The sequence below is a fragment of the Vombatus ursinus genome, unplaced genomic scaffold, assembly GCF_900497805.2.
Source record: "Vombatus ursinus unplaced genomic scaffold, bare-nosed wombat genome assembly UNPS02014779.1, whole genome shotgun sequence".
In the NCBI taxonomy this organism is placed as follows: domain Eukaryota; kingdom Metazoa; phylum Chordata; class Mammalia; order Diprotodontia; family Vombatidae; genus Vombatus; species Vombatus ursinus.
The window spans coordinates 37619085-37645755 of NW_020954557.1; the positions used below are offsets into that span (position 1 = coordinate 37619085).

The 26671-nt window shown below is 36.3% G+C and overlaps 1 protein-coding gene across 3 annotated transcripts; it reads right to left on the reverse strand.

Moving 5' to 3' along the window:
- Positions 1-1712: 1712 nt before the first annotated feature.
- On the reverse strand, positions 1713-21853 carry RBM45 (RNA binding motif protein 45). 3 transcript variants are annotated; one of them, XR_003569443.1, is made up of 11 exons: positions 21472-21853; positions 17924-18046; positions 17428-17554; positions 16343-16465; positions 14455-14634; positions 7051-7180; positions 6758-6851; positions 6321-6484; positions 5216-5416; positions 2093-2174; positions 1713-1969 (listed from the first exon to the last, which is right to left on the reverse strand). XR_003569443.1 is itself a non-coding variant. In XM_027866195.1 (10 exons), the coding sequence occupies exons 1-9, from the start codon at positions 21769-21771 to the stop codon at positions 5224-5226; spliced, it is 1434 nt and encodes a 477-aa protein (XP_027721996.1). In that variant the 5' UTR covers positions 21772-21851; the 3' UTR covers positions 1713-1969; positions 5216-5223. The 3 variants fall into 3 exon arrangements, 2 of the variants coding, with proteins under 2 accessions (XP_027721996.1, XP_027721997.1); XM_027866195.1 differs by lacking the exon at positions 2093-2174 and having other exon boundaries at positions 21472-21851; XM_027866196.1 differs by lacking the exon at positions 2093-2174 and having other exon boundaries at positions 14455-14631; positions 21472-21850.
- Between the last annotated feature and the right edge of the window lie 4818 nt (positions 21854-26671).

Genomic DNA, 26671 nt, shown 5'->3' on the forward strand with positions numbered 1-26671 from the left:
TCTTAGACAGGTGGTTTTTGGACAGCAAACTCAGTTTGTCACTGGGACCACACTCAGAACCTCTCCAGGATGGTAGAACCTGCCATGGCAAAGCTTGTACTCCTCTGACAAAGCCAAGGAAAACAGTTATTTTCTTATGTAATACACTGAGACACAATAAAATAAGACAAGACTAGGCATGTGTGAAAAATATATACAAGTGGTCTTCCATCACCTTTGGCTATGGGTTCTTGTAACCATTTTGGTCCACAATAAAGCACATCTATATCAGACCTGACACTGGTTTAGGGAGTATGAAGCAGACAAGTTTCAAAAGATAGTATCTTTTTTTCTTTAAATATTCCTAGCTAAAACTATGATATTACAAAGATTTTTTTATTCTTCAAATATGAAGTATTTTTATTAGGTTCAAAGATTGAATATTTCACTAATCATAGTTTAATTCAGGACCTAGAAAATGTAATGAAATGATTAAGTGGCATCTATGCCCCTTAATGTATTAGGTTCATAAAAAAAATTAAAGTTTAATTCTGAAAAGCAGCCCAGTCCTTAACAGGGGTATATCTAAGGAAAAAAAAAAGTCTTATTGACATTTTTACCCCTGTGATATAACCTTAAATCCACATAATTCCCAATATATTGGACTTCTTAGACTTTATGCATGTCTGTGATTGAAAATTTATATTTGTGAGAAGAACTAGTTATTTCTTTAAAAACATGTGACTTATAATGAACATTTCAACAGTACTTTAAGTTTGCAAAGTGCTAGCACTGAAATCCGCTGAAGATGTTACCCTTCAATTTATAGATTCCCCATACAAGTCTGAGAGAGGGTAAATGGCTTGACCATGGCCACACACACAGTTGGTGTTAGATCTTTGATTCGAGCACAGATCTTCCTGACTCTGAGACCAGCAATGATCTAGCTACTATGGGTCAGTTCAGGTGCACAATTCTGTTTAATATGTAATCAAGTTTAAAAAATTTTTTTTTAATAATTTTATTTTCCCCCCAATTTATGTAATTAAGTTTTAATAAAATTTCTGGTCTATTAGTCCATTTAGTTCAATAAATTGGGTAATGTAAATAATTTATTAAATTTCCTTAATAACTTTTTAGTTAAAAATTTTCTAGATTCTATAATTACAAAGGATAAGATACATCTTTAGAGGTCACATAATTTAATGTGGTATAGTTAGGTAGCTGCCAAACCATCCAATCTACTTATTTACATCTGAGTATAAGCAAAATACTTAAAAAATAGCAATTTTAAAATTGCTGTTTAAAATTCATTAAATCTGTTTAAAATGAATTTCTGTTAAATCTATTTTTTGAAATAACTATAATATATAATGTGGCAAGGTTTTTTTTGCAGTATTCATCAAATTTCCATTTTAACTTGGGAAAAATGCCCTCCAAATTATTTATTTCAACCTATAAGTAACTTGATTATTTCACTTTTGGTACAGTTAGTCTGTAAACAAAATAACTTCATATAAATAGTAACAAATCCTGGAAAGGTCTTAAAAATTTAGTATAGATATATTTCTATTGATACATATTTTGGGTTCCTGTCCTCAAAGTCAGTTTAAAGTACTTGAGCAGGCAACTATTTTTCTGTGACCACAAGATGAATTCATTCTGTTAAACCCTAAATACTGCCTTCTTTATTTTTCTCCATTCATTATCATTTCCACATTAATAAGGCATGATTTAGTGAAACAAAGAAAACTTTATTTCTTCTAAACATAACAAAACACATTTCTCTTCAAACAACTACTGTATTACTTTTAGCATAAATGGGTGGATTTAAAATACATATCTGCAAACTCTGCTCCCCCCAACAAGACAACGTTGTGCACAAACTAGCAAATTATACAAAAAAAGCTGTCAACTGTCCACAGGGAGTGCGTCCAGTCACATTTTTCAGTCAGTCAGCTGAGGGTTATGTCAATATTTAGTATCTGTTCTGTAGAAAGAACACAACACAAGTATGAAAATCATCACCTGAAAGGCAAACAGCTCATTTATTTAGTATTCCTATCATTACCTAAATGTAACTGTATTTTAATGGATCTGTTTATCTGCTTACCTGAAAACTAGATGGAACCCAAACAAGTGAAGCCAAAGTGAGAGGTCAGAAAGGTAATAAACAAGAGCAGGGCACTGAATTTCTGAAGGGAAAAGGCTGTGGATTACTACAGAATCAAAGTTCAGTAATATTTTAGATGGTCAGGTTCAAAAGAAAAATGAGTTCTTTCACTGTATTTAAAAGTCGATAGAAATCCTGAATCCCCAACAAAACAATTTTACACATCCTTCATTCAATATTTGCAAAAGAAAAATTAAAGAGCTGTTTCACATTTCTAAGTGAAAAATGCTCTAAGAAAATTTTAATTTCCATCCTTTAAGTGAGTAATTCCATTTTCCTGTAGCAGAGAGAAGGTGGCTTTTGTGTTAGGGGTCCTCTTACCCTTAAAATGGATCCAACTGCTTTTAGTATGTTTTAAAAAAAATTAATAAACCAGATGCTGAATTAATATAGGATAATCCTTGCTCCTATTTCCTTAGAGAAGCTTATTTAATGCTAAAGATGTTCCATAAAGATGAGCCAACCTTTACTGACTTATTTATGTCTGTCTGTGCCTTTTTTTACATTAAGAAAGGAAACAAAAACACTTCAAGAAAATTGAAGAATGCTTTCATACAATTTTATTGTATTTCTAATTAGGCTAAAATCGTTCATGAGCCTACTAAGATTTCCCTTGAGATGTCCATGGTGAAGGGCGCAGTAGGTAAAAGGTTATAAAAAATCACCTTTTAGCTGATCAAGGTAGGGTACATGGTGCAGCTAGAAGATCTTAAAAACAAGAATAAATCATAGCCAAAATTTTCCCATTCATATCACCACAATTTCAATCAATCCCTAAGCCATTCCGTCCTTGCCTTGGATATGTGCAATGCTTCAATGACGGGGAAGGTAAAAGGCTTAAGTTTTATGGCCACTCATCTTGAAGAATGTAAAATTCTTCTAATGCAGGAAAAAGAATGTAACTTATTCTTAAGAGCAAAAAATAGCATCAAAAGCTTATAACTCTAGGCAGAGCTTGGCAACCAAGCAAAAAGGTGTGTTATTACATCTTTAGTAACTGTACATCTCAGTATCTGACTCTTCTGATCACTTGTACCTCATATAATTTTTTACTAATTGGTTCCTGGATGAGACAGGAGTTTCAATTGACTCCATTCTCCTCCACTGAGAAAACAACAGGGAAAAAACCTGAGCCACAAGCATGATTTAAAAAAAAAATAATTCAAAGCTAAATAAAAATTTTCTTCTTTTATACAGAGATTTTAAAAATACCTGCCTTTTTAAACTGTGAAGTCAGGCTTTTTATATTCTTACTTTTCTTTTCTTAAGGATCTTTAGACAAAAGCAGAAACCAACTTTTTTAAACATATTAAAATATTTGCAATTAAAGGCAACACATTTTATATACTATTACAAAAATAAGCTATTATAATTTTAACAAATTTAAAAATAACTGTCCTTGATATTTTGTTCTTAAAAATAATACTGGTATGGTATTTTGAGAATTTTTTTACTATAGAAATGAAGGGTTAAAATCATTTAAACAATTTATTTTCACCTAACATTTAAGGTCTCAAAAGACAAAAATGTTAAAACGTTGTTATAACACATTGTCTCTAATCTCTGTCGTTGAGTAAAATGTATAATGGTCCTCAAACAAAGGTCATGATGGGCAAAATAGATATTGCTCACTTTGCTAACTTCCTCATTTTAAAAATAATTACTTGGAGCAAAATAGAATACATCTCAAATCTATAGAATCCTTTTTTCTCATAACTAGTTAAAAATAAAATAATATAACAAGCAACTCGTTTCAAACTGGTGACTTCAAATTGGATTCAAGGTACTTCTTATAATGTTGCTATTGTACCTGTGGCGACAAGACACAGGAAAGGATAGAGTGGTGATAATAATCTCTGTGTGGGCTGTGAGGACAGTGAGTTCTCTGTCTACTCTAGATCTTTGAGGAATTTTTTTTTCCTTTTTCTTTTTTTTTAAATGAGGCAATGGGGGTTAAGTGACTTGCCCAGGATCAAACAGCTAGTAAGTGTCAAGTGTTTGAGGCAGAATTTGAACTCAGGTCCTCCTGACTCCATGGCTGGAGCTCTACTCACTGAGCCACCTACCTGCCCCTTACTCTAGATCTAAAAAGCTGTAAAGTCCATTGTTTGGGCAACAAATTAAAAAAAAAAAAAAAAGAAAATGCAAAGCTGTCAAAGATCTGTCTTAAAACCAAAAATCTTTCACACATTCAGGAATGGTAGGGATACAACCACTCACACACGATGAAATTAAAAATTAATCTCCTACTATTAATGGACAAAAATAATAGTTTACTATGAATAAAACTCAAATTTCCTTTTCTGATACATACAATATTATTTAAAGAAAAATAGCTTTTGGTAAGTTGTTAAGTCAACTTTTGTCTTAAATATTCATTTAAGAATCCTTATGCACCTACTGAAGTTGGTTCATTGCATTGCAGTTTTCTTAATGTACACTGGTTGCCTTTCAGAGGACACATGGGCAGTTTTAAAAGATGAAGGTATAAACCTATGACCACATACATACTTACACTCGTTTTGGTACCAATGTTAAAAAAGCTTAATTGTTTCAAAATATTCTTATCCAGTCTTATTTTTAGGTACTTGATTAATGAGAAACAAATTGTTTCAACAGGACTATTATAATGTCTCATTTAATAAGCAAGGACATGAATTCTGTGTGCTAAAATTTTGTAGAAACTTAAAAGTTTATGTAAGCACAAAAGAAAAAGGTCAAGTTGTAATGTAAGAGGTTTTTTTTATTAAAAAACACACAAATAAAACAATATGCTTAGTTCTAATTTTCTAGATTGAATTTGTTTTTGAGTTACAGAAGGGCAAAAGGCATCAAGCCAGCATACTTTTTAAAACGATTTTTTAAAAGTTTTATTTTTAGAAAATGTACTGTCAAGATTATCCAACTGGGCTGTGACTTTATCAGCCAAATTTCAGCCGGAAGTGTTTTTTTGGTAATGCCAACTTCTAAATCCCTAAAAACAAAGTTCATAATTAAAGTGCTAGCACATGTTTTTGTTTTACTATTTAGTCGATATTTAGTCACAGACTACAAAGTACTTACCTGTATGATCAATACGTTCTTTGCCTTTTGTTAGATTCTTCTCTGGGTGAATCTGCCAACATAACTTTAAGCCTGACGCCATTCAAAATTTTTCCATGTAAAGTAGCTATGGCATCATTAGCACTTGTTCTATCTGCATACTTGGCATACCCCACATTTTTTCCTGATACAAGGTAGACTTCAATCAGATTCCCAAAACGACTGAAACAAAATAAGCTCTTTTAAGTGAAACATGTAAATAAAGCTGTTGTAAAAGGAGCCTAAAATTACTCTAATTAGTTTAAATAATGTTAAAATACTTTTGTTAACATTCCTGAAACCTAATCTTTTGTATGGCTCCTTACCAAACCTTTTATATACCTTAATTCATTACTAATGGCCACTGAAAAGAAAGGAAAGGATTAAATATCAAAAGTACACACAATTAAATTACCAAAGGACCTCAAAAGTGTCCCTTAAAAATTTCTCTGTGTTATCAAAGGTTCTGAAAGCACAGAAATCATGTCCTCTGTTAGCACCTAATTTAGCATATCTCTTAGAGTTAGCATGATTGTGTCGGGTTTTCCCAATGAGACTGTAAGCTCCTTAAGGGTAGGGGCAGCTTTACAAGCTTCTTTTGTATCCTCCAAGTGCCCATCACTGCACTTAGCACAGGAAGTGCTCAATAATCACCTGTTAAATTAATTATACATTATAATTATATAATTATTATACATATACAATTAAACATGTTACAATAACAGAAAAACAGTACAGGTTCACCCCAGGTCAAAGTACTGGTCAATTATTTCTAGGTTCTAACTTTTAAAGACAACTCTATGAACAACTCAGAAACAAAAGAAAAGTTAATTCCGTGGGAATACAGAATTACAGGAATATAGGATCAAAACATAGAAAGGGAATAGGCAAAAAGGCAGAGGTTTCTGAGAGAGGTAATATAAGGAAAGGTTCTTAGAAGAAATAATTGTATTTGATTCGTTGATATAACAATGGGGAATTTTCAACACTGTGAGCTTATTGGGTAACAAAATACCCAATACTTAAATATTTTCACGTTTAATCCTTATTTATTATTGATCATGACCCTATAGAACTGAAGTCTTACCAGAATATATCCTCCAGTATGTCCAAAGGTAAGGGATGAGGATTAAACACAATAAAAAGTCTTTCCTTCACAGCAGTTTCAGGCGGGGCTTTCTTTTTACATGATGGAAGCACAATATCTGTCTGAATTTGAGGCAACTGAGACCCAGAACTTCCTCCAAATTGCTGTTGAGAAGTGCATAATGAGAAAATGATAGTGAACTGGAAGGCTGTGATTTCAGTCAGAGAGGATTTTTAATAAAAAGAGATGCTGCTAAAATTTTACCCATGCCTTCTGATAGCGCCTTTATTACCTTGGATGTTTTTCTGGGTTACAACTCTGCTAACTGTCTTTAAAAGGTAACAAATGTAATGCAAGTCAAGGTGACTCTTAAAACAATTTTCTTCTAGTTTCTTGATGTGTGAAGAAAGAAGAAAACAGGCAACATATCTCCTTACCAAAGATGCCAGAAATTGTTGTTGACCAGGGTTATTCCACACCATTGATGCAAGCTGTGCAGCGACCATCTGGGTTGCCATTTTTCTAAGGAGGCTGAAAATGTAACGCCTGATGTCAGTCACACAATGTTATTAGAGAAATTGTAATAATATGATTAGTAAGCAACGCTATTATTTTATTTTTCTATGAAATAGTCAAACTTGAGATGTTTAGGTATATGTTTAAAATTTTTCCTATTTTCCCTCGGATAAATTCAAAACTCTGTCTCAGCCATACATTGAATATTACTTACTCTGTTCCATTGCTTCCATCATCAAGGAAAGAGACACCTATCCGATTTCCAGGAGGGTACTGAAATCCATGTAGCTTGTATTTTGCATATATAGCTGATGCTACGTTAAAATATTGAACCACTCCATGACCTTTAATAAAGCAGAAAATACACACAAAACCTAAATGAAAAATTTGTTGAAAAACATAATTGTTAAAAAGCCCTTACTGAACAGATCCATCATGATATCTAGAGTTGACAGATTTAATATTTCCCATTTTATTGATACTTACAAAAGGAAAGCCTAATTGGTTGCAAACGGCTTCATCCTGCCAGTCTGCTTACATGAAGTTTACTACGGCTTTTCACCAATAAGGTTTATAGTATTCTTCCTTAGTTAAGAAGAGAAGGATAAAAACTAACTAGGAATAACAAATTTGAAAAAAGTAGTTATTTTCTATTTTGATCTGAAGGGTGATGAAAGAGCTGTGGGGGGAATGGGTGTGTAGTGATGTTTATATTTAAAAAAAAAAAGAAAAAATCAATGAAACATTTTAGAAAATACAAAGAAAAGAACAGAAGAAAGCTCGGAAGGGAGAACTAGACAGGCAGGATGATTCTGTTACTATTGTGTTAAATTTAACATACATTTAGAATTGTATGGAAGAGAAGTTGTTTTATTTTTCTATTCTTTGTATATTGAAATTTCATATTTGTTGATCTATGTTAAGCTCATAATAAAAAAGGAACTTAAAAAAAGAAAAAAAAAGAGAAAGATGTAGTCACCTTGAAAGCTAACAGTTAAATGAGCCAACTTAAGCAGTTTGTAGATCTGGGTTAGATCTGGGTAATATGATCAAGTCAGATTAAAACATCTGTACTGTAAAAAGGTTATTTAGATTAATAGATACTACCTGCAGTATCTGAGACAGAAGAGTGCTTATTTTCTTATTAAACATTTTTAGGGAAGGAAAATTTTCCACCTTGTTCCTTAGGGTGTTGTTACTCTATTTAAGAATTTTCCCCAGCTAATGTTCATACCTATTACTATATCCTAAGTCTATTTCCTCTCAATCCATCCTCAGTGGTAAAGAAATATAAATGCTTTCAGGAAACCACCTTCATTGACTGAACTAATATTCTATCATTTACAACCATATCTACTATCCAAACCTAATCCAAAGTAGGGAAACTACAAAACATTAAAAAAAATAACTAATCATATCCCACTCCCCACTCAATTAATAAAGCTTAGCTGTGTAAAACCCTCACTCCACACACCTTTTGCTTGCCTGTTAATTCAGCCACTGGTATGAAGCCTTACCCAGGCTCTCATCAACTTTGGAGCAGGAAAGAAAGTTTCTGATATGGGGTCAAGCAGCAGGTCTGGGGACAAAGGCAAATTCCTACTCCATAGAGCTGGACCCTGGGTGGACTAGAAAAGCTCAACTCTGGGTTTTCAAGGACTGGACATGGGCATATATGGTTGTGAAACCATCTTCTCTTGGGTCCTGCTTTCAAAGTTAAGTTATTTCATATTTAGTATCTGAGAAAATGGAACAGTACAGTACTAGTCCTTCACAAAAATTTTAGACATTCTTTGCCACTTTTCGAGCTTTATTTGCTCCTCTCCCAGAACCCTCTTTTCCCGTGCCCTCATAACTTCCCCCACACTGCACATGCTTTAAAATGATCACTCAATACTCCAGCAATACCACTTCCCCTATCATTATCACACCAAATTTATACTTGAAGGCAGCTATGTAAGGTTGTATTGTGGACAGAGTGCTGAACTCGGTGTTAGGAAGACTTGTATTCAAATACTGCCTCTGATACATACTAATTGTATGACTCCAGACAAATCACTTAACTTTATCAGCTTGTTTTCTCATCCAGAAAATGAGGGGGCTGGACTTAATGGCTTCTCAAATCGCTTCTAGTTCTAAATTTATGATCTTATGATTCGAAGGGCATTATATAAGCATCTTATTTGATCCTCAGAACAAACCTTTAAGGTAGGTGCTATTATCATCCCTATTTCAAAGATGAGGAAACCGTCTAAGAGTAGTTAAGAGAGTCAGCAAAGTTCCCAGAGCTAGCTATTATAGCACCTGAGGCAGAATTTGAACTCTGGTTTTCCTGACTTAAAGTCTAGCACTCTACCCACTAAGCTTACACACCTTCAATCATTCAACAGAACTGACTTAGGCTAGGTATTTGTAATAAAGCAATATGATACACTCTACTGATAGAACTTCAAGGCTCCTGCACTTCACAAGATTTTATTATCCCAAATGAAGCTATAAACAGAATTCCAGGAAGAGTGATTATTTGACAACTTAGAGGGTAGGAAGGATAATTACCTGTGTCTCAATTACACATTAAATGATAGGTCACAAAATACATTTTTTTTTTTTGGCTTTGGTAAGCTCCACTCTACCCTCTAACCCTATCCCTAGCATACCTCAGAAATTATTGCCACATCTCAAGGCCTAGATTTGTTTCCTCCAAACAGAAATGTGGCCTTTTAATTCCTGCCCTGAAATGCACTTTTCATCCGTCTAGTTTTTAGCTCCCTTGCACCTGAGGCATCTTTGGAAATGGAAGGTGAATGGTAGCAGTAAGGGCAGAGAAATAAGATATTTATCTGAACCTCCTGAGGTGTCAATTTTTCCACTGTTCTTAAGACACCATCAATTTCATTTGGTTTATAGTATAAGTTCCACAGACTTTATGGTTTCTATGGTTTATGTTGACTGATTAGGCCAATATAGTAAAAAGAATAATGAACTGAAAATCAGGAGAATTGGAGAGAGAAAATCAACTCCTGATTCTGCTACTAAATTAGTTTATATGGCCTCAAGTAAGTCACAAACCTTTGTTCTCCAATTTCTTCACCTATTAAGGAAAAAAAAAGACTAAATAACATCAAATGTCTTTTTTAGTTCTAATATAATCAAGGAGGTTGGATTTTAACTACTTCATGTCATCAGTCCCAGGTCTCTTTTTGTCTAAGGAAATATGTAGCTTTTCCTTGAGAATCCAATTGTGGAAAAGCCATCTCTGGCCCAATAGTATCTTGACTGAATCCTATCTGGTGAGAAGCATCTGCTTTTGGAAGCTTGGATTAAAAGCAGAGCCATAAGCTACTAACTAAACTGTCCACATATGCTCATTCATCTTAGTTTGTTGCACATTTACCATGGCTTTCTGCTTATAACTTAAGAAAAAAATTAGAGAAAACATTAGCCTTAGTATGAGGCAAGTTTACAGCAATAACTGAGAAGCAAGCCACTTTGTATACTGTTAGTAAATTACATTCCTAAAAAATTAACAATAACATCTGGTTTTGATGTTTATTTTAAACACACTTGGAATTAGCTGTTTTAAGGAAATCTATGTTAAATTCTGTTGTAAAATAAAAATTTTAAATTACTCACATTTTATCTGCATAAGATTGGGTTTTTGCATAATCATTTCTTAAAGGACACTCAACAGTTAACATTTTATAGTACTTTGTTTTGCAAAGCAATAACCATCTGAGGTTGGTAGTGCAAATATTATTTCTATTTTGCAGATGAAGAAACCGAAGCTCAGCAGGAAAGACCTTCCTCGTGCTCAGCTAGTTAAGAGTGCCTACATTTGAATCTGGGTCTACCTTCAAGTCCAATGCTCTTTCTACTACACCATACTTATTCATCTACCTTTCAATTCAATTCAATTAACATTCATTAGGCACTTAGTATGTGCATAGCACTATGCTAGGTGCTGTGGATACAGAGACAAGAAAAAAATAATCCCCAATATTAAATTGCACACATTGTACTGCAGTGATACAACATGGACACAAATAAGTAAATACAAGGTGATTTGAAGCAGGAGAAAGCATTAACAATAGGGAAAGAGAGGGAGAGGAGATCAGGGAAGGCTTCACAGAGGAGGTAGCACCAGAACTGAGCCCTAAAGGAAAGTAAGAATTGGAGATAAAGAGACACTATCCCACATTGATATTTGTTCTATAAAACAACACTTTGGGGAGTTACAGTGATCCAGTTACAAATTCATCTAAGCTATATTTTTTCATCTTGTCCACAAGAATATCATAAGGTTTTGCCAAATGTCTTGCTCACATTCAGAGAATATGTTTAGGGGTGGGAAACCTGTGGCTTCGAGGCCACATGTGGCCTTCTAGGTCCTTGGGTGCAGCCTTTCGACTGAATCCAAATTTTACAAAACAATCCTTTTATTGAGGGAATTTGTACTGTGAAGTTTGGATTTAGTCAAAGGGCTGCACTTGAGGACCTAGAGGGCCACATGTGGCCTCCAGGTCAGAGGTTCCCCACCCCTGGTTTATACTATTCTCTTGATCTGCCAATCTAGTATCCCTATAAAAAAATGATACTGCTTAGTAAAAGAAGAAAAGAAGTTACTGCTTCCCTAAGCTGCTCAAAAATCATCTCTCTTAAATGTCAGGAATATTGGCCTTTCATTTACAAAATCTACTTTCTTCTAATTTGTGAAAATCAAGGCAAATGTCTTCTAGAAAGTTCTCCTTTCTACACAGTTTCTCCAAGGTCACACAGTCAGCAGTTTAGTGCTCCTAGCTACAAGTTCTTGCGGGGAGAGGCAGCACAGTGAAGTACTGGACTCAATTTGAAGGCTTAGTTCAAGGTCTACCCTTGCTATTTAATAGCTGTGCTTTTCTAGTAACCCAGCCTCAAGTTTCATCCTGTGTAAAATAGTATTTGCATTGCATACCTTATAATGATGTTGTGAGAATCAAATAAGATGATCCTTGGAAAATGATTTATTATAAAGCACTACATTAATATTAGCCATTACTACTTCCTTATGGTACAATCTGTCCAAGTTCGGAGATCTGAGTTCAAAGCTGCTGGAATCAAATATGCTAAATCTATATTTAGCTTTGATTCCTTCTTAATCATATTTGTCCTACTCTTTCCAGTCTGAGGATCATTTTTCTCAACTGAGAAAACTGTTAACGAAATTCATTGAGTGCTCACTTTTTAACTAGTGGTGGTTGACATCACACTACCTGCACCATATATCCCATCTTCTTTTTGTCTTGAACAGACCTTTCAAAAAAAAAATCTCTTTTTGTTCTTAACATTTTTTCATTCTCCATTGGTTAGCTTTAACCTTTCTAACAGTACTGTCAGAAGTATGTGCCACTCTTCTTTATTTTTTCTTGGCTACATACCAGTTTCTAGCTTTACCAGGTGTTCTTTTTCAGCATGAGTCCATCAGAGAGTTCCCTGTGAAACTAATGTGGTTACTTTAAAGGCCTCTTCTTTGCTTTATATGGCTCAGTCAGAATCATATTACCAGTTTTTTGTCTTTGTGAGCCTTCTACCTCTCTTGAATAACTTTCCCTTTCAGAATCTCTGGCAATGGCATAACATCTATTTTTACTCTCTTTTTGTGAAGTCCAGAGCTCATGACTGACTGTGCCCAGCATTTATTTGCCTCCTTGGCTATGACAAACTCTAGCATGACACAACTGCTGTCCCTACGTCATCCTCATTTTCATTTCACCAACTAGTTGTGGGGTTTTGTTCAGAGTTAGTGTCCAATTAGCAGTTACCTTTCTTCTTTATCTGTTTTTGAGATGACTATGCCCATGCACTAGAGGAAGATACTCTGCTGTAATATTTCCTTTTCTACCATCTAGGAAAAGATCACCATTTCAATGTAATTCAGATTGGAAAGGATGCCAATGGTCATCTAGTTCAACCATAGGTGAAAAAGAATCCTGTCTACAACATACCCAACAAGTGGTCATCCAGTCCTTACTTGAAGACCTCCAATGAAGAAACCCACTACCTCCTGAAGCAGCCCATTCCATTTTTGGATAGTTCTAATTGTTAGGAAGTTTTTCCTTACATTAAGCCTAAGTCAGAAATTTTGATGTCCTGTTAAGTTAGTTAAAACAGGATTCTAAATATATAGCAATAACTCTGTTAATGAAGAGGCCATATTTCAATGGTAAACTTTGTCAGAAACTTCATAATCAGAGACAGAAACAACATAGGAGGCAAAAGGATCCATACGGGATATAGTAGCAATACAGTACAGTGGAAAAGAGTGGGACTTGACATAAGCTCAAATGCAACCTCTGATACTTGTTAGTATGAGCAAGTCATTTAACATCTCTGAGTGTCAGTTTCTTCATCCGTAAAGTGGGAACAGTACCATTTATAGTACCTACCTAACAGGACTGTTAGAAGGATCAAGTGAGATACTGTATGTAAAGTACTTTTCAAACCTTAATATATTATTTTTGTTACTATAGTTATTATTATTGTTATTGCTATACAGTGATAAAAGGGAGAAACAATGATTTCCTAATTAAAAACATCAAATGTCAGAAAACTTAAAATAGGTATTTAGAAATTTTGGGGAAAAGGGAAAAGAGAACTGAAGTTGTGTTAAGGTTTAAAGTGTGACCCAATTTGTACTCAGTCAGAGCAGATAGGGTTACTGTACCTATAAGACTACTTTCTTTCTTTTATGATAGGCAAAAACAGATTCAGGCCCTGGAAAAAAAAAAAATCAATGATGACAGGATACAGACTCCAACCCTAGCAGTTCTTCTTAGTAGAATTCTAGTAGACTTAGACCAAAGATGGCTTGTGTGGGTGACTAGGGACTATGCTTGTCTGACCTGTCACCCTAAAAGGACAAGATCAGTATTACCTCAAGACTGAAAGAGTATTGAGTATTTTTTTCCCCTTGTCAAAGGAAATCATTCCACAATCAGATAATCAATTCCCAATATTTAAAAGGCAAATGCCTGGTTAAGGTAATAATCCAGTGTGATTTAATTCCAATTAAACTAAAAACAATCCTTCAAAAAGTCCAAAAAACTTATCAGATCTTTTCCTGTTTTGATTCAAGAAGAGAATAAAGAGAAGAGGGAGTCACTGGGATCTGAAATAAGCTACAAGAGGTAGGGTGGGAGAAATAGGGAGAAGCTGGCAAGAGTTAGAAGCTAGGAATGAAGACAGACTTTTCAGACAACACAATTTGGCCCAGGGTTCACCTGACTACTTTCAATTGGGTAGGGATATTTACAAGTTAGGCACTGAGATTTTTTTTGTTTCATAGTTACAAATATGAAGCTCTGCTTCATAAGATTTATGTAATTCTTTTTTTTAAAGAAATGACTATATATAAGGTTTATATAATTCTTATTTGCTTGATTAATATGGATGACAACATAATGAAGCTTCTTTTACAGGGAATCAAGGTCAATACGATATTTCTAAAACTCAGAGAAAGAGAAACTCCAAATCCTGTCATGTGGTCATTAAAAAAATTGATCACAAAAGGAACAATTATAGGAAGTTATTTTTAAACAGAATAAGAGCTTAATTAAGAAAGAAAATTAGAAATTATTTTTACCATAGTTAGAGTAAGGATCTCGTTGGACTTCACAATATTCCAAGCCTGGGACTATATCAAAAATGCTGTAGAGCTGCTCTTGTGTGAAAGGAACGCGTGACACCACTGACAAGCGTTTGGAGATGGTCTCTTGGCCTCGGATATCATTCTTTTCAAAACAGGGAAATTCTGGCTGTTCTTCTCCAACAAAATAACAAATATAAGTTATCAAATTTTTGTTCACTTATTAATTTAAAACATCCTTAAAGTTTTAGGTACAAGAAAATAAAACTGGTATATAATGATAGACTTCTTAAATAAAAGTAGTCATGTGAGATTGGGATGCTATGTAGTGTCCCACATAAATGGCGTCATATGGAATATACATAAGCCTTAAAATAAAATGAGTCCTCTAAAGAATTTAAAACATGCAAGTATAAAAATAATTTCGATTGTTTGGAACACCTCTAGGTTTGTTCTCTTGCTTGCAGTAATAAGAGACCAACAACAAGAGACAGAAAGCTCTTCACTACACAGAGCAATATAAGCAGAGAATGTGTTTAGTTTATTCAATGATATATAAGTATAGTTTAGAAAACTTCATACTCTTCCATGAATTTCAGTTGGGAAAATATATTCCCCAAACTTCTGGGGACTCAGAATTCTTACTCACTAGCCATTCTTCTGCCTGTCCTCCAAAAACCTTTCTCTGATTCAAATCCAAAGACAGTATATTCATGAGGCAGATGTTCAAGACTGACAGATTGCTTCCACTATGTTGAGCACATCAAGGAGCAGGTGAATGTGGGTACGATGTGTCTGAGGCAGCAAGTTCTACAATGCCCTAACCATCTATAAGTGCTGTTTCTAAACCTTTACTTTTTAATAAAAACAGCAATCTTTGGAGAAGCTATACAATACTGATATGCTTTTGGAAGTTATGAATTTGTCCAGCTATTGTGAAACTATGTCCAAAGAGTAACTAAACTGTACAGTGGAGACTCTTTGAACCATTGCTAAATATATTGTCTACCGAGGTTAAAGACAGAGGGAATGGACCCATAGATAAAAAGATATTTGCAATAGCATTTTGGGGGGTTGTTGTTATAGCAAAGGTCTGGAAACAAAGTGAGTGCTCATCAACTAGGGAATGGTCAAATAAATCATAGTACATGAATATAATGGGTTATTTTTGTGTTATAAGAAATAATGAAGGATTCAGAGAAACCTGAAAGGATTTGTATCAACTCATGCAGGCTGAAATGAGCAGAAATAGAACAATTTATATGATGACCACAATAATGTAAAGAAAAACAACTTTGAAAATGAAGCCTGTCTCTTGCCTCTTGACAGAGAGGTGATGAACTACAGGTGCAGAATGAGACATAACATTTTCAGACATGGCCAATGTGTTCTAACTATACTTATTGGTTATAAGGAAGGGTGATTTAGTGGATAATGAAAGAAAAAGGAAATAGAGTCATTAAAATATTTTTAAGATACACAGAAGAAAAAGTTTAGAAGGGGACACAAAGAAGGCAATATTGTTACTACTCTGTTAAATTTAAAACACTTTTGAAAATGGTATATAAAAGCTCACAGCTTCATATACAATCATCTTTTTATGTTCTTGTCAACTGAAATGTTTGATGATTGTTAGGTTTATATTAAAATTTTTTTTCAACTTCACCTTTAATTTTCATTCACCTCTCAGATTAGAGATTGTTTACACAGTCAAAAACTACAGAGAATTTGTGATCTCGCTACAATATGAGTATTATATCCAAGGATGCAGATCACAACTGTCTGCCCATCCTATACAATTCTTATTCATGGACAGACTGTCTATAAAATATGTTTTTTCAAAGGTATAATCACTCATATTATCATAAAAAGTAGTACTACTTACCAAAAGGAAACATATTTACTCTATGTTCATGTCCCAATGCCTCCTGCCTCATACTACTATAATAATCTTGTTCAGAAGATTCAGATGCTTTATTTTTAGGTTCAGCCAAGATTGCTCTAAAACCTGAAAAAGATAGCTCAAACATTTTCAGTTTCACATAAATGGTTATCTGTTCCACCAGTGCTCCATTCTAAAGTGTGTGTGTGTGTGTGTGTGTGTGTGTGTGTGTGTGTGTGTGTGTGTCCCTTGTTGGTATCAACTTCTAATGTCCTGGGAACTCCTGACATGAAAATTCTCTTCATCGATACAAACTGACACATCATCTGGAATTTAGTATTTGAGTTACCAATAGCACTCAAAGGAAAGCTAGTATATGCTAGAGTCAGAATCTGAATCAGATTTATCTAACTATAAGGTTCTATCAACCACACCACTTTGCCTCTTAGCATATACTAATGTCAGAAATAGAATTTAAAGGTTATATACCTGCTGCATCTCACTAAACTACCTAATTCTTTAACTACTAGAAACAACCCCCTCACATTTTCATAGAACTTTACTGTTTACATAACATTTTTTCCCTTATAAAACCCCTAACTTATGTTTGACTCTACATACTTAACCATCTTTTTTTTTCTTTTTTTGGGCGGGGAGAGGGGAATTCTTTTACTTCAGCTATGAGCTATTTTGGAACTAGACACTATCAAATACAATTTACTTATGAATACTGTGTCCACAAAGATACGTCTTTAATACAAAGAAATAAAACAGCCTGATTTTTCCAAGCCCACAAAACTCTGACTTGTTTTCTTCTCTACATAAATACTTTCAAAAATAAGTTAATGCTATTATCATTTTATCTATCATAACAGTTGTCCTGACATTTTTGTTTTTAGGACATTGTTGTCAAAGAAAATTATTAGCAGATTGATCTGAAAAATGTCCATCTCAGGGCTCTATATATCTAAAACCCAACTACTTAGATTAAGGTCAAATTCGAAGTGAAACCAGAATTGAGAGTTGTTCTTAAAAAAACAAACACGGATAGATCTTCAAAAGTAAAAGTATTAATCAAACATTCTTACTTCGATCACAGTTTTCTATGGCCTGGGCAGCTTGTGATGGCTTTAAGTATCTTACATAGCCCAAACCTTTACTTTCTCCAGTGCTTTTATTCTTAATAATGCTGCAATACTCAATGTCTCCATAGACCTAAAAGATTTAAAAAACAAAAACGGCATGTACAATCAAAGTGTATATTAAAAATTTAACGTCAACAGCTTAGACCTTTGGAGAAAATTAAGACTGAAATGTAATCATGCCAATTGCTTGGACAGATATGGAAATTAGAGTTCATAACTACATTATTATAGAATGTAGTGCTAGGAAACACTAGGAAATGATATATTATTGTAACTACTATTAATATATTATTGCTAATAATATAGTATATGTAGTAGGAATATAAAAGGTTTTGGAATATTTCCTATAATATTTTTAACAACTTCTACTCTGAATATTAAATAACAAAATAAGCAAATTTTGGAAAATGAGTTTATTAAAGACGCTGACTAAAAATACCTTAAATTTATCCCTTAGATCTTCTTCCGTGTATGATTTTGGTATCATAACAAAGATTCTTGTAAGTTCTTCATCTTCTACATCCCGGTGGCTCCCAGATGATCTTGCCTGGGCAATGAAAACCTAAGAAAGAGATTTAGTTAAATATGAAAAACTAGTCCATGACCTTTTCTAGATCCCCAGTACTTTTATGATTATTATGTTTTCTCCTAAAGTTCTATAGTACAAAATAAATATTAACGTAGTTCTAATCCACTAATGTCCTAATGTGATGCTTCCTTGTGGTGTTGAGGTGACCCTAGATTCTCAAAGGCAATACCACTGGAATGTAAGTTCTGATGGGTACCAAAAAGGACTGTTCTAAAAATACTGTAAAGGCTGTCTGACTATTTGCTTTTTCTGTACCATAAACTAGCTGATAACTAGTCTGACCAAAGGATGATGAATTTTTCAGCTACAGCAATCCTTCAGGCTGTATAGTATAATAGATAGAGAGAGCAGTGGACTCAGAGTCAAGGTTCGAATTCTGTCTTGAACACCTACTAGTTGTAGGACCCTAGACAAGTCACTTAGCTTCTCTCAGACAGTTTCCTCAAGTGTAAAATGAAAATAATATTTAACATTACGTACTTCATAGGGCTGTTTTGAGAATTAAATGAGATATTACAAGTAAAGCATTTTGCAAACCTTAAAGCACTATATAAACTATTAGTATTATCACCCACTAAGTCAAAAAGGGATTATGCTTTTTATTAATGAAATGAGTACACACATCAATGAAATCACAGATCTCTGAAGTAATGACATATGTATTTGATTAACGTAATGAAATTTGGTAGGTTCTCATCAATTCTCAATGGAAATCTTTACAAACTAATAAAATTATCACTGGAAACAGCATTTGTAGATTTCTATATTCTGTTGCCACTTTTTCTTTGCATAGTTTCATCAACTAAAAAAGTGATAAATGGTCATAGAATATATATATATATATATATGCTTATCAGACTGTAGTGGTGCTGAATAAGAGCCAGTTTTAAAGATTCCTAAAACTTAAACTGATTAGCAACAATCCTATTAAGCTCCTAATTTTTAATTCGACAGATAATTTTTAATTTAACAACCAGTAATACCAACACAGCAAATTTCTTAACAGATTTCAATGACTAAAACTGCAAGATAGGCATAAGTACACTGCAACACCATTATTACAAACAAGAAACAACAAGAGAAGAAGTATAAAGGATGTCATCAAAGAAATGGATATGATCATCCTAGAAAATGCAGCTTGGTATGTGTTGTGGAAAGAGCACTGGACTTGTGGTTAGAAGACCTGGATTCAAGTTTAGCTCTTACCTAGGCAAGTGACTTAATCTGAGTTTTAGCTTCTATATTTGTAAAGGAGAAAGTCTAAGGCACTTATGTGATTTAACAATCAGGGTTGTTTGAGAAGCAAATAAAAAATATAGGCTGTTTTTACTAACTGTAAAGCACTACATAATTTTAAGTTATTAGTATTACTGTTAACTGTAAACTCCAATGACATGGAAAGTTTTAATTTTCTTTTTACCTTCTTCAGCATTTAACATAGTGTTTTGCAGAGAGTACGTGCTCAATAAATATTTTACTGAGTTCTTGTTCTCCAAATATCTGTCTTAGGTTCATAATTTTCATCTGCTGACCTACGCAGATCAAAGGACCAGACCTTAGGCCTAGCCTCTCTGAACTCACTAGTCTCCTTGCTTCTTCTTAAAGACAAACCTGGGGAGATAGTGTCCTAGTTTCCTTCACAAATGGCTTTTATTTCTACTCTAGCCACTGTAGGTAGATAGCTCTACCTCTGGTTTCCCCAGGTGTCACAGAGACAACTCAATCTGGAACTCTACTGTCCACTGTTTGATCTTTTATTACTCTCAATTTCATCTTGTTTTTGACAGTTGTCACTGAACCTCTCTAACAATTACCAAGACTGATCCTAGATTTTGTTCTTCTACCATACCTATTTCTACCCACATCTTCCAATGGGATTTCAGGCTCCTGTCTTTTGGGAGAGAGGAAGAGTCATGTGAAGGACACCAAAGGTCAGGACCAGAGGTTCTTAACCTCATTCTATCGGTTTTATTTTATGCATTTCAAAGCATTATTCTGAGAAGCAGCACATAGGTTTCACCAGACTGCCAAAGGGGTCCATGACACACACAAAAAGGTTCTTATCCATTTATAACTGCATGTTAAGATTCACAGTTAACATGTCAAAAACGTAAGAACCTGGAGAATGGGGAAAGAAAACGCATTTAATTTAGAAAACTTCTAATTTAATACAAATAATATATTACATATGATTCCATTTTGGATAATCTTCAGATATTTTATATCGAGGTGTGTGTGTAGCCCCTAAGTATCTCAATATTTACATGTTTTCCACTAGAATGAAAGATACTTCTGAATGCAGATTATTTTCTGTCTTTATCTGTATCCACAGATTTAGCACAGTACCATTACATACAGCACCACTTATTAAATGCTTGACTGACACTATAACAGAAATTTCTGCAAAGTTGGTAAAGGGTGGCTTTCAGCATTTGCAATTTCTCAGATGAGAAATTATGAGAAGAGCATTGGAAACTGAGAAAGTTTGGCCTGACCAAAATCCTGACCACCAGTAACTGGTGAGGCCAAAGTTAATACCACTGGTGTACACTAAGTAAACAATAACTACCTGATCATAATTTGGAGCCACTCTGTTAACATAGGACTTGTTCTCTAGCCATAATAATCAAACCCTTAGAGCTGCCACGTTTTCCCTGACCTTCCACTTTTTCAGAGGAATGACGTAAAAATCTGAAAGATTCCAGAACAATAAAAAATTATGACAATTGCTTTGGAATTCCCCCCCCCCAAAGGTGAGAAGGGCTCAGGACACCAAGGAATTGCCTTACCTTGGGGCTAAAAAAAATGGGTATGATTTGACTATTGTCAAATACCACGTGTCAAATTTGCTACTTTTGTCCCCCCTACAAAAAAATGACTTACACTACCAGGCCACAATTTCAATGCACAAAATTGTCAGGAGGCTTGAGAGTAAGAAAGTGAGGGGTGTGGGTGGGAATCACAATTATTCACTTTTGCCTATGGGCAAACAGTTTCAACAAAGATCTGCTGGGGTCACAGAAGACCTCAGGGTCGACTAGTGCCCAAAGAAGGCACAGCATCTACTGAATAAGAACGGCCAGCCCACTACTGTCATCTGCCAAAGCTGCCTGGAATGTAGAATGGGCAGAGGCAGGAAAGGAAAGGAGAAAGGAGAAAGGTGGAGGCAGGAGAAGGGGCAGAGGCAGGGACAGAGGCAAGGAGGAAGAGGAAGGGGCAATACCAGTGGTAGGGGAAGGGGAAGGAGAAAGGCAGAGGCAGGGGCAGGTTCGGGGAGGCGGCAGGGGCAGGGCGGCCTCTGAGCTCCCCGCCTCCCCCCCGGGCTCCCGGGGAGCACCGGCGGCACCGGCGATGGGCGGCCTCCCTCCTCGCCCCCTCCTTCCCTCTCAGAGCGGCACCTTGATGGGCTTGGAGTCGCTGGGGCTGAGGCACTGTCCGTGCATCTCCTCCATGGCCCTGCAGGCCTGCGAGCTGCGGGCGAACTTGACGAAGGCGATGCCCTTGGACTCCTTGGTGTGCTTGTCCCGCACCACCCAGATGTCCTGGATCTCCCCGAAGGGCGAGAAGCGCTCCCTCAGCACCGACTCCGGAGTGTACTTGCTGATCACCAGGAAGATGCGGCTGTTGGGCGGCTCGTCCAGGCTGTCCACCCCGGGGCGGAAGCCGCCCCCGCTGCCACAGCTGCTGGCTTCGTCCATGGCGCCCCAAACGCCGCCCGAACACCACCAGTCCCTTTCGATCTCCGTGGTCGCCGCCGTGGCCGTTACTCTCCCCTCACCCTGGATACCTACGGCCGTCAGCCGCCGTTGCTGGGCTCAGCCGGACACTTCCGGAAAGACAAAGCTCCTCGGCTCGGCCGTTGCTGCCACTGCCGCTGCCGCCCAGAGCGGCTTCCGGGAGCGGCGGGGGTGCTGCGCCCCCTCGAGGGCGGGAGGAGGAGGAGCCTTCACTCAGCCCGCCCCCTCCCGGCCGCCCCTCGCGGTGCCGGGCGCTGTCCACGTGGGGCCTCCAGGTCGCCTACTGGATCTGTCCAGCTTGTTGGAAACGATGGAGAGCCTTGGCATTGTTCTGCCTGATAGCACCTCCCACAGGATCTCCGGCCTGGATGACCCTAAAAAGTCTACCTCCCTATTTCCACTTTGGCCACCACTATCCCTCTGCAGTCATAAAACCAGTGGACTGCCCCTAAAGGATTTAGAGCTGGAAGGACCACGAGGGACCATCTCCTCCTCTATCTTTAGGGGTAAGGGTCCCTGATTTCAAGAAAGTGACTTGCCTAACCGAGGTCAGACAGGTAGTGTGTTTCACTGCTCACATTTGCATCTAGAGCCCCAGACTTCATGACCCAAAGCAGAGGTAGGGTGGAGTGGGGAAGTGGGGACAACCACTGATTAAATCCAATCATCAGGACAGTGGGCTGTAACCCCTTTTCCTACATCTTGCCCAGAATCAGTCCTCTATGCTACTTCCTGGTCATCTCCTCATTGGATTGTGAGCTCCTTGGTTATCACTCAATTCGTTTCCCTAAGAAAAGACTTAGCTTTTTTTCTAATCATTTTCCTAAAGGGAAAAGTCTAAAAATAATTTCTTTTTTAATCAGAAAAATATTATTTCTTAATATTTCTAGTTGAACTTAAATTTTTAAAAATATGCTTCTACACCTATATCCCTAGGACCTAAAACAGTGCCTTCAATTAGTAGGCCCTTAAAAAATGATCACCTGATTGACAGGATGAGCAGACACAAGTAAATTCACATGAATGAGATCATGAATCCGTTGAAGCATATTCATGCATGAGTAAACCAAGCATAGACTTTTGCTAATAGAGATTTCCATGGATATGAAGGTTGTTAGGTTGTTTTACTGACCTAAATAAGCATTTGTCATTATTAATGCAAGCCAATGCAATTACAGAGTAGGCTTGTTCTGCCTTACCCTGTCAATCAATAACTTCAGGACCCCTATTTCTTTAAATATATATATATATATAGTATGTATGTATATGTATATTTGTTCCATTTGAGTTCCAAGATCTTTCCCTCCCTCCCTCCCAACCCCACACTAGAGAAGGCCAACATTTGACATGGATAAATGTGTGAAACTATACAATACATGGTTCCATATATCATATTTCATATTTGCAGGGGGATTTGGGAGAGCCAAGTGGTTTCCTGCCTTATTCTACCACCTTCCTACTCAGAATTCTTATTTCTAATGAAGTTTTTCATTATATAAACAACTACTGAATATATAAGGTCTTCAAAACATGTCACAAAACTGTGAGACAATTAAGTATGAGTCTATTTGCTAAGGCTGCACCATCCGTATGGAAGATATTGGACCTGCCTTGGGAACCTGGAGGACTAGAGTACTCATAAACATTTTGTGTTGACTTACCATGTGGTTGGGAGTTTTTTTTCCCTTCCAATGGCCAGAACTGCTTGCATCTTTTAAATACTTGACTGCACTTGTGGTGGCTATTGCTGCATTTGTGTCTAAGGGTGAAGGTGAATCCTTCACTCATGATCAATGAGATCATACAGTAATAGGGGAGGGTCCTCAGACCTCCTTCCTTCCCACTTCCTCTCATCCCCAGGCTATGTAGCCAATGGGATGGTCTTTTGACTTTTCATTTAATTATTTTCTGTGGTAGGTCCTGGGAATGGAATCTCTAATCTGCTCCTGGAGCTTGAACCATGTAGTTCTAGGGGTATATGAACCTAGAGCTGGTGTTGCAGCCAGCCCAGCAGTGATGCCCTGAGGAGAGGAGTAGGGACTCAGCTCAGCAGGATCCAGAACTGAAGGCTTTGGGCTTGAGTTTAGGAACTGGGCTAATTCAGGAACTATAAGCCTCTTCTTCATCTTTCCCTCCTCCTAGACTGAGGTACTATAGGAGGATTGTGCCACCAGGCGTTGGGAGGGAATGTTTGTATGTTTGTTCTTGCTATATTTTTGAAGTAAATATTCCTTTGTAAAAGTTAGTCCAATGCTGAATGATTAAATGAAACCTGAGTGTAACCAAAAGGCCTTAACCCATCAGTGATTTAGGGGGATGTCTACCCTAAGTATGGATAGACTTTCCCTGGTGAAATGGTGGATGGAAACAATTTGTTCCAGTGGGCCATGAAGGTGGCTGAAGCAGGCGCTGTGGAGTGCTTAGACTAGAGCTTAGTCAGACATCAAAGATGCCAAGGTCACCCACTGCATCCAGGTCCACAGTCAGCCATCCTGACTTTTGATCTGCTGCTCGATTTCAGTGACTCTGGAAGAGAGAGTGAGGCTGATGACTTTGTGTAACTCTGCCTCACTTAAATCCAATTCATGTACAAGTTAAGACATCATCCTGTGCTGTCATTAGTCCTCTTTCAAAACAGGCAGACAACAACAACACTATGTGCTAGGCACTATGCTGAGCATTGGGGATACAAAAAAAAGGCAAAAGACAATCCCTGCCCTCAAGGAGGGGCTCACAATCTAATGGGAGAGAACAAGTAAACAAATATGTTCAAGCAAATGATGTATAGGATAATAAATAGGAAATAATTGAGAGGGAATGAACTAGAATTAAGGAGTTAGGGAAAGTTTCCTGCAGAAGATGGAATTTTAGTTGCGACTTAAAGGAGACCAGGGAAAGCAGTAGGTGGAAATGAGGAGGGAGAGCATTCCGATCATGGGGGACAGACATAGAAAACACATATAGCAGAGAGATGGAGGGTCTTATTTATGGAACAGCAAAGAGGCTGATGCCACTGGATCAAAGAATCCCATATGTGGCAGGAAGTAAGGAATGAGAGGACTGGAAGGTGGGAAAGAGATAGGCTCTGAAGATCTGTGATCTACTTAATGAAAGAAAAAATAACATATCCATAAATCTTTTCCCTAACCCTAGATACAAATGAAAAGAAATACTGAGTAAATTGACACATATGCTAGTGACCTCTGCTGGAGAATATGTGTAATTTTAAAAGCATATGTTTTGTGTATTTTTCTTTTTACAAATCCACAATGAATTGTTTTAAAAACTAATGTGTATGAGAGGGTTTTAGATTGGCTATGAATTAATTTTTTATGAGCTAAGTGAAAGATTGCTTTAAAAAATCTGTAACCACAATTCAACCCAGAAAATGCATTAAGAAGTCATACAAAGTAGTCTCTGATTTCTTTTATTAAAGTTTCCCAAACTAATTCAACATGGGATATTTGGGGGCTTAAAATATATAAACAGAACCCTTAAATGCTGCTTAGGGAAAATCTGAAACAAAATATTTGATCTCTAAGGTTCCCTCCAACTATAAAATACTAAGAAATTAAGTCTATTTCTATATTTTCAAAAATCTCAATTATATTGGAAACTCATGTCACCAGAACTGTGTGGTCAGAGAGTCAGGTCAGCCACATATTAAGAGGAAGAGACAGTTGATTGCTGCTCCAACTCTTATCCATGCACAGTTGCACAATATAAGCAATAATGGATGAATAATAACTTGCATCTTTTATGGGAGAGTTTGTATAAGTGGGAGACAGTCCTTGAAAGCATAGGGAATAAACAAAGAAAGGGGGCCTGATAACCTTAAAAGATGCAGGCTATGCCATAGGAGTGATAAAGATGACCTGCTTTTGAGGCATAAATTAGTCCTTTTAGTGATATAGAAAGAATACAAGAGATAGGATGAAGAATGCCTCAAGGTAACCTATAAAAGTCATTTCATCAAGTCCAGTTGGTAAACTATAAATGATTGTTATCATATATAAAAAGACTGTCATCATCATCATTGCCATCATCATCATCATTTTATTAGACTTAAGGAACTCAGTTCCTAATGAGACAAGTTGAAGATGAATGGACATCCTCAGACATCTCATTTCTCATCCTGCAACATTCATTTTAGATTTCTTTGACTTTCCATCACGTCCCATGTCCACCCACTTTTCAGCTTTGTTTTTTGTGTTGCCTTTACTCATTAGATCATAAACTCCTTGAGGGCAGGGCCTGTCTTTTTCATATTTGTTTTGCCAAAGCTTAGCTTGGTACTTGGCACATAGTAGGCAATTATATATGTTTGTTGACCATTGACTATATGTGGAGCAAAAACACTATTAAACTGTGCATACCCTTTAACCCAGTTAAAAGTGTGCTATAAACTGTGCTATAGTTCTGTACTTCAAAGAAATAAAAGAAAGAGGAAAAGGACCCATATGTGCAAAAATATTTATAGCAGCTCTTTCTGTGGTAGCAAAGAATTAGAAAAAGTGTGTGCCCATCAATTAAGGAATGTCTAAATCAGTTATGGTATACAAATGTGATGAAATAATATAAGAAATGATGTGGTATAAGAAACCATAAGTGCTGTAAGAAATGATGAAGGGAAGAGTTTCAGAAAAACATGACAAGTTTGTATGAACTGATGCAAAGTGAAACAAGAAGAACTAGGAAAACAATTTATACAACAACAATATTGTAAAGATAATCAACTTTAAAAGATTTAGGAACTCTGATCAACACAATGAACAGTTCCAAAGGATTCATGAAGAAACAGTGCTATCCGTATTGGGGGGGGGTGGGGAGAGAGAGAGAGAGAGAGAGAGAGAGAGAGAGA

Excerpts from the sequence above, each read along its gene's own strand:
- RBM45 (XM_027866195.1), bottom strand. The coding sequence starts at position 21,771 with ATGGACGAAGCCAGCAGCTGTGGCAGCGGGGGCGGCTTCCGCCCCGGG. Across the intron at positions 16,466-17,427 it reads CATAGAAAACTGTGATCGAA|GTTTTAGAGCAATCTTGGCT; the intron begins GTAAGAATGTTT and ends TATCTTTTTCAG. Across the intron at positions 6,852-7,050 it reads GATGGAAGCAATGGAACAGA|CCTCCTTAGAAAAATGGCAA; the intron begins GTAAGTAATATT and ends TTACATTTTCAG.